General features: G+C 34.7%; 1 protein-coding gene across 2 annotated transcripts; it reads right to left on the bottom strand.

The window, feature by feature from the left end:
- Positions 1 to 4,923: 4,923 nt before the first annotated feature.
- On the bottom strand, positions 4,924 to 7,425 carry LOC145114513 (Ras-induced vulval development antagonist protein). Of its 2 annotated transcripts, none has more exons than XM_079050530.1 (2): positions 5,733 to 7,425; positions 4,924 to 5,301 (listed from the first exon to the last, which is right to left on the bottom strand). In XM_079050530.1, exon 1 carries the CDS (start codon positions 7,395 to 7,397, stop codon positions 5,742 to 5,744), a length of 1,656 nt encoding a protein of 551 aa, XP_078906656.1. In that variant the 5' UTR covers positions 7,398 to 7,425; the 3' UTR covers positions 4,924 to 5,301; positions 5,733 to 5,741. The 2 variants fall into 2 exon arrangements, with proteins under 2 accessions (XP_078906656.1, XP_078906657.1); XM_079050531.1 differs by having other exon boundaries at positions 4,924 to 5,295.
- Positions 7,426 to 8,940: the final 1,515 nt, after the last annotated feature.

Genomic DNA, 8,940 nt, shown 5'->3' with positions numbered 1-8,940 from the left:
ATTTTATATAAAAATAATCATATTTCATAACATAAATCCAATGGAACACTTATGTATCTATAAGTCTAGTTATCTCATATTATATTTACACTTTAGACCTTGCTTGTAAATAAATTAACAAAGTAGGTCCTAAGTCTATAACTTTATTGGTTTATTTTATTAATGACCATTCTAACACTAATGGTTAGTTTTGATTATCAACCAAAAATACTTGCATGGACTTATGTCACAAAGATAATACCAATACATATATTTATATCTACGGATAATATCTTTATACCAAATGTTTTATTACGTCATTATATAATATGAAATTTTGTTTATAATGCATGTAACCATTTCATAGATCCATTTTCATGTTAGTTCAATATAACTAAAGTGTCGTGTGCTAACCCATTATAAATGATGTTAAATATGTATCATATAATGATAATAAAATTTCATATTCAGCATGCAAGACATGTATATATCTCCCCCCAAATGTTTATAAAACTTAAAGAAAATGGGGCCATAAAGACTCACTTTTGTTGCGTGATCTAAACCCGAGACTTGTTCGTTTTTAGGAAGGCTTCTTGTGTCACCTTTAAAACCGGTACTAAGGAAGATTTTGGGCGATCAACAAACGGGTTTATGGTCTCTAACTTCCGGCTCAAAATTAGCAAAGAAAAGTAGAAGAGGTGATTGCTTACGTGAGTTTTTGGGGTGCCTCAAGGGAAAATATGTATGAGATTTATATGGTTATAAATTTGTAATGTGGGTCTCATGTGATGTGGGCAATAGTTTATGTTGTACAAGTTGTATGCAAAAGTTCTTTTCAATTGTAATGTTTGTAACAACGCTAGACTCACCCTCCGTTTGGGCAACCATGTAACAACGCTAGACTCACCCTCCATTTTTATAAAAATAAGTAGTTTTTATAAAACATGATTATTTTTATATAAAATTGCTATTTTATATAAAAATGGAGTTCATAAAAGATCTCGTAACATCATATAAAATAAGTAGTTTTTATAAAATATGATTATTTTTATATAAAATTGTTATTTTATATAAAAATGGAGTTTATAAAAAGACCTTGTAACTTCTTATAAAATAAGTAGTTTTTATAAAATATGATTATTTTTATATAAAACTGTTATTTTATATAAAAATAGAGTTTATAAAAAGGGCTTGTAACATTTTATAAAATAAGTAGTTTTTATAAAATATGATTATTTTTATATAAAATTAATATTTTATATAAAAGTGGAGTTTATAAAAGGATCTTGTAACATTTTATAAAATAAGTAGTTTTTATAAAATATGATTATTTTTATATAAAATTAATATTTTATATAAAAGTGGAGTTTATAAAAGGATCTTGTAACATTTTATAAAAATAAGTAGTTTTTATAAAATATGATAATTTTTATATAAAAATGATATTTTATATAAAAATGGAGCTTATAAGGAGATCTTGTAATATTTTATAAAAATGAGTAGTTTTATAGAATATGATAATTTATATAAAATAAGATATTTTATATAAAAAGAAAACTTATAAAAAAGGCTATTAACGCTTAAAGGAAACACAGAATGGAAGTAATGTTTTTATGCCTTCAATGATATATACATACATATTTACATACTCTTAAAAGTATATGTATAATAGTGTATGTACAACTATATATTCGAATGTGACGACAAAGAAATGAAAACATTGTTAAGGCTCGGAATACAAATGACGACAAAAATCCTAGACTTAACAATTTAAGGATATTCTGTATGAGAAACACTTCATCGCTAAGAACTCAAAAACTTAGTACAACGCCCTCTGTGCTATAACTGTTAATCTGAAAGGAACGTGGAACATTGGTATATATCTATACGGGTTGACAGCCCCGCCTGCGGTTGCTAGCTACAACCATCGTCTGACGAGTCAAAACAGGCGTAATCGTTCAGTCACCTATATATTTCACGACGTCGATGAAGCGTCGTGATGGTCACAGTATATCTGCTCACCGTACTGCTTTACAGAGGCTTGCGCGTCCATAGTTCGGTTATAGGCTCATACTAGAACCCATAAATTTTAATCTAGAAGTTTTATCGTTAAAAGGGAACTTTTGAACAAAATGGATAAGTGTTGAAAACATTATTATATATAATTCGTATTTATAATATTTTCAATACGATACTCACGACTCATGATTTCTTGGTTATGAACAATAAACCAAACTATTTTACTTGTATGGGATTACAAGTGCGGACTAAATACATATTTATAATCTTAAAAGGTCATAAATGCATTTTTGATTATAAACCATTGGAGTCTAAACCTATAAAGCTCATCAACATTTTTGTTGACGTATTTTTAAACGTATATATCTTCAGGATCTTAAAAGCTGGAGGAATGCCCACAGGGTAAGGAGGATATTTCTCCTTAAATAAACTATTGACCGAGTAATCGGTCCTCTTGATATATGCTTTATTGAACTTAAATTATGTATTAGTCATCATTTGGAATTTACTAAACAATGTATTTCTTCTTTTTTTATATACTTTGGAAGAATGTAATGTTATTTGAATCCTGTAATATTCGATGTATGTTGTTAACTATGAACCAACGTTTCACGTCGCAACCCCGGTGATTCCTCCATCGGTCGGGGTGTGACAATGGAAAATCAACATGTGTTCAGTATTTGATACGCTTGGTTTCCTTGCGCCGGATGTTGTGAAGCTTCTTAGAAGAGTACAGCAGATCATGCACATCTAGGGGTGTAAGTGAGCCGAACTACTCGCGAACTACTCGGGATCGACTCGTTAAAAGTTCGACTCGAGATCGAATTAAACGAGCCTGAGCCAAGCTTGAGCCTAAATATGAGGCTCGTTTATTAAACGAGCTCGAGCCGAGCTTCAATTAGTGGGCTCGAGAGCCTAAACGAGCTTAAACGAGCCTATATATATATATATATATATATATATATATATATATATATATATATATATATATATATATATATATATATATATAGAGAGAGAGAGAGGCTCGTTTAAGCTCGCGAGCCCATTAAGTTGTTCACGAGCCAAACTTGAACTTCATTTTAAGGCTCGAATCGAGCTCGAACTCGAACTCGAGCTTCCTCAAAATTAAACGAGTCGAACTCGAGCTTAATCAGGCTCGGGCTCGGATCGGCTCGTTTACACCCCTATGCACATCAATGTTATATCCCCTAGATCTATAGATGTAACTCTCCAAAAGAATTGGCTTTACCATATAAAAAAGCTTAGCGGCACAACTTTTTGTCCATTTGCCTTCTCATTCGTTGTACGATGATAACTAAGATTTATTAACTTAAAAGTTATAATTAAAAAAAACAGTTAAAACCAAATTGGTATAAGCTATTAATTTTTTAGGTACGGTGACTTCCTAAATTTTCTATAATATTCTTAGAGTAGTATAAAATAACAAATGTTAAAATTTTGTTTTCTTTTTCTAGAAACCAACTTTTCAACTTTCTTTTGAGTCCGATCCGATCTAAAACCAAAAAGCAACCCGATTTTCTTACCTTTCAAACTTAAACATATTTGTTTTAGTTTCACATTTTGAATTAACATAATGCAAAATGTGCAAGTGTCATGTGTGTATTTCCAACATAAATGACATTAGTTATCTTTTTTTTAAACGAACTAACACATGTACTCACTAATTTTACTCTTAAATCTACACCGCTTTCATGCACTCACTAACTTTACCTTTAAATCTTCACACTTTTTGTCCCTAATTGGACGTAACCATTCAACCTTTAGCGGAAGGACAAATATCCAACAACTCCTAATACAGCTAGGTTCCCTTTGATATTTATAATTTTGTTAGCATGTTATCTCATGATTAGATATTCAAGACTCAAGAGTCATTGTTTGGAAGAAAAAAAAATAACAAAATAGGCATTATTCCGAGAAGAAAGAAAAAAAAAAAAGGTAATTAAGAATGAATACTTGAAAGCTACAATAGAATGAAATAAAACAGTGGACATTAACCACTTTCTACAAGCTTTTTACTGCTAGAGAGAGAGAAAAGCCACTTTGTTGCCTCCCTCTATCGACTACTCAATAGTCAATAGACATCATCGTGCAAATACAAGTCAAAAAGCAAAATCAAGAATGAGATTGAGATTCCACCCTGTCCCTCTCTTTTTTTTTCTTTCAAAAGTAGATTGTCTTGTCGTTGCCATTGCCAATAATTATCATGTTTGGATGTTTGGATAGTATTAGTATGATCGGCTATAAATGGATAGGGTTTGCACTTTGCATATATTGTGTTTAGGACTAGAATAACTATTGTGATTTTGGTTGGATTAATTGTGTAAATAACCCTAAAACCATATTTTTGGGGAAAATATGGCAAGACAAATTCATATGTGGTGAAATATCGGAAGCTAAAACATGGATTTAGAGCTTCTTCAACCATATTACACTAAAATGGTGATTGTTTAACATCAAAATGGTGATTTAACTACAACCAACCTCTAAAATGGTGTTTTTTTTAGAGGTTTTCATATTTGACCTTCATATTTAGTGTTAAAATGAAGCTAACGCAAAAATGATGTTAAAAGTGAAGGTTCCGTTGAAAGATTATTGGCCTCTAAAAGACAAAAATGATGTTAAATGAAGGACAGTTGGAATTGCTCTTAGGCTGGGTTGGCATTCTGACTAAAAAAATTAGTTTTGTGGCTTATCAATAAATTTATATCTCAAACAGCTTATTAAAAAACTAATTTATAAACTACTTTAAAGGTCTCGCACAATAATATAAAAAAATAAAGTAGATTATAAGCGTCAAACACAGCCTTTGAGTTTCAAAGAAAATATAAGGATATCTTCTGTCATGCAATTTACACATTTACTAGCTAGTGTACCGTAAATCCAGATGAGTTCCTGAAGATATTAAATTACTTGCACATGTTTTACACAAACTACTTTAGAAATGGTTTTTAGTTTTTACAAGTTTATTGTGTAAATAGTAAATTACAAAACAGTCCCTAAATTGTCTTTTTGTTTTTCTACAACACAATGTATGCCACAAGTACTATCCATAAAATATAACAAGAATCACAATTTTACTAGATACTTAAAAGTGCAATATGACACTACATCGAAGATGACTTTTAACCCATCTTGAATCATCAAAAAAGTAGATTCATCATTCATCTAGTGGGGCAATCCGATTGCCAAATGTGAATTTCTTGAGTTATAAATGGCAATTTTTTGAAGAGACTGTAATGACTCCTTAGTTCTTTCTCCCTTTGGATTTGAAAACTGGAGCTACAAAGAAACGGATGGAAATATCAAAGAGTCTTAAATGGGGCAGGTAGGTTATAACTATCAGTCATGATCAATACCCAAAACATTAATTACATGTCATTAACAAGCAAACAAATCAAAAAACTAAGATCTAAATATTGTCAAGTCTACATCCATATGAGGGAGGGTCTGTGTATCAAATATCTTGATGGAAATAGATATTTTATTACATTATGATTGCTTGTTTATGAAATTTGGGTTATTACATTCGCGACACAATACAAGTCCAGTTGTCCCAAGTCCAAAGTCCAAAAAGGTTAAAACTTGGCAAATATAAAATGGACATATAAGGTTCTAATTCATCAAAATCCAATTCCACAAAACTATGTAAAGTAAAAGCATTGACAAAGAAACATAACAAATATGAAGAAATTAAGTAAAAGACAACATACTCAGTGATCTCAAGCATCAGCAGGATCCTCTGCAACTCTTCCAGTTCCACCAAATGGATCATGAGAAGGCCCAGTTTCTTCTCCAATATGACGTTGCACCAAACGCTGCAAATCAGCCATAACTTTCTGTTCACGTTTTGCCTTTTCTTCATAGTTAAACATGGCAAGAGCTCGTTTGTCTTCAGCACTATAAACTTGGTTTTCTTTCCTAATACGAATAGCATTCATCCTTTGATGCCTACTACCACTCATCACATAACCAAGATCCTCAAACTTACTAATCTCTTCAGCTGAAAGACCAACTTCTCCTCTTCGAGGGATACGTTTTCCTTGTTGAACATACTGTGCAATTGCATCACCTTCACCAGGCCTCAGTGCACCTCCATAGCTGATATGCCCTTCAGCTCTTGGTAATGGCATTGGACCTACTTCTGCTTCTTCATCATAATCATCATCATCTAAACCAGCTTTCTTTCTTGATTCAATCATCTCTTTCAGCAAAATCAACTCCCGTTCAGCTTCTTCTGTTTTCTCTGGTTCATCCACCTGCAGTTTGCTTCTATCATCATCTTCAGAGTCTGAATTCTTATCTGATGCTGAATTGTCACTGCCCTTTAAGCTCCTTTTCTTGCTTGAGGAAGAAGAACGACTTCTTTTAGCCTTTGATGATCCCTCTTCTCCATTACTTTCGCTGCTTTCTTCAGAATCACTATCTTTGCTTTTTCTTGATGTACTTCTTCTCTTTCTCTTACTATTTCTCCTGCTGCTGCTCTTTCGTTTGGTGGATTTCCTCTTCTGCTTCTTTTTCTTCTTCCTCCTATCTTCCTCTTCAGAATCATCAGTGGATTCATCTGATTCGCTCTCACTCACGGATACTGATTTCCTGCTTCTCCGCTTACGCCTAGAACTTGAACGCTTGCTCTTCTTCCTCCTCCTCGATCTGGAATCATCTGAATCAGATTCCGAGTCCTCTGATTCTGATTCAGACTCGGATGAATGGCTCCTCTCCTTTGAATCTAACTCAGACTTTGTATCCTTGTACTTTTCATTATCTTCTTCAGCATCCTTCTCTGCAATTTCCTCAGGTTCAAGCTCATCGGGATCGTCATCGCGCCTTGGAGGACTAGGTGTGATGTTCCATATACAATTCCTCAACATTTTCCTTAACTTTTGACGTTTTAGCCTCCGGTAATCTTCATAACTGGCTCCTTTTAACTCTTCATCGGATTCAGACTCCGCTCCGTTCCCGTTCCCGTTCAGGTTATCACGATCAAGATACTGTTTCTTTTGGTCACCGTAATAAGGTTTCATGTTCGTATTCATGGTTTTGATTCTAGGGCTAGGGCTTCTTTTAGATCTAGGATAATCAGGGGAACGATGATTGCGGCGATAACTATTTTGATTATCGTACCTGCTATAGTCTGGGCTGCGACTCCGGCTACGGCTAATACTGCGATTACGATTCCTCGATTTTGAATAATCGGGGGAACGACGGTTACCCGGACGATTGAACTCATCATCGTACCTTGAATAGTCTGGGCTGCGACGATAACTGCGATTCCGACGGTCACTTGGCGCACGAGAATCCGGCGAGTAGTTGCGGGTTTCTTTATGGCTGCGACGTCGCTCTAAGGGGACTTCAATGACGGAAGCGGTGTATCCCATTTGAAAGCAGTGGTTTGAAAGAAACGAAAATGGCGAACTCCGTTGGTTTGAGCCCTATAATAACCTCGGTTGGCAAAATTTGACAAAACTGCAAATTTAGTCCTTGTCGTTTACAAAAATTTTTGGATAAGGTCCAAAAAGTTTTAAACTTGCATGGCAAGTCCAAAATCAAGGTTTTTCTGGGTTTTTGGTCCATGATACACTTGAAAAGTCTATTTTACCCTTGTCGTTTCTTTTTTCTATTTTCTTTATTTATTTTGGTAAATAAATAATTAAAAATTAAAAAAACTAAAACTAAAATCTCACCCAACCCCCCCCCCTTCTCTCTCTCTCTCTCTCTCTCTCTCTCTCTCTCTCTCTCTCTCTCTCTCTCTCTCTCTCTCTCTCTCTCTCTCTCTCTCTCTCTCTCTCAAGAACACCTTCATAATCTCAAGAACACATTTTCATAATCTCAAGAACACTCAAGAACATATTCATGAACTTAAGAATATCTTCCACAACCACCAACCTTTGACCACCATCTGCCACCACCTTAGTCTGCCACTACCACCATCTGCCACCTCCATATATGGGTCCACCATTACCCATAATCCTCTTCCCCTCCATCGTTCACCTCCTCCGACAACCTCTTTTCAACCATCTCCGGCAACCGTTCGCCTCTGAACAGGACCATTGTTCACCTCCAACAAACACCACAGTTCACCTCCGCCAACAATAACCAATTACGACATCCACCACCATTGTTGAAATTTAATTCTAACCTCAAATCAAAACCAAGAGCTTAAACTTAAAATCTAACCTGCAACTCAAATTCTAACTCAAATCTAAACATGATAACTGAAATTAAAAAGAATCTACCACCTAACTTCAAATCCCACCTCCATTTTGAAACATCCCAAAAATACCACCCAAAAATTTTTTGTTTGAAAACTTAACTAAACCATAATATTAAATATTAAAAGATAAATCCATGGATCATACGTCTCAAAATGTCATAATAAGTTAATCAAATCAACTGATGTCAAAACATATCAAAATGTCTGAAATAAACTCCCAGGATAAACTGAAGATGTGGTGTGTGCCATGCCATCATTACGAGCTCTTCCCCTTACTAGCGGAAGTACCTGAAACCAAAAACTGAAACTGTAAGCACAAAGCTTAGTGAGCTCCCCCAAACTACCACATACCATACAATAGCATATAAAGAAACTATTGGGCCTTGCCCACTGCATCGGACCGAAGTCCGGAAACTGCATCGGACCGAAGTCCGGAACTAACCAGGGCCTTGCCCTCTGCATCGGACCGAAGTCCGGAACAAACCAGGGCCTTGCCCTCTGCATCGGACCGAAGTCGGGAAACTGCATCGGACCGAAGTCCGGAACTAACCAGGGTCTTGCCCTCTACATCGGATCGAAGTCCGGAAACTGACTGAACATAGCATAGCATAATCATAACTACTAGCATAAACACATATACTGCATACTGCATCGGACCGAAGTCCGGAACACATAACACAAAGACATGCTTGAATCACAAAGACATC

This window comes from Lactuca virosa, chromosome 5 (genome assembly GCF_052849685.1).
Source record: "Lactuca virosa cultivar CGN04683 chromosome 5, Lactuca_virosa_CGN04683_v6, whole genome shotgun sequence".
In the NCBI taxonomy this organism is placed as follows: Eukaryota; Viridiplantae; Streptophyta; class Magnoliopsida; order Asterales; family Asteraceae; genus Lactuca; species Lactuca virosa.
Note: the sequence above shows the minus strand (reverse complement) of the source record. Positions and strands in the feature narration are given on the sequence as shown.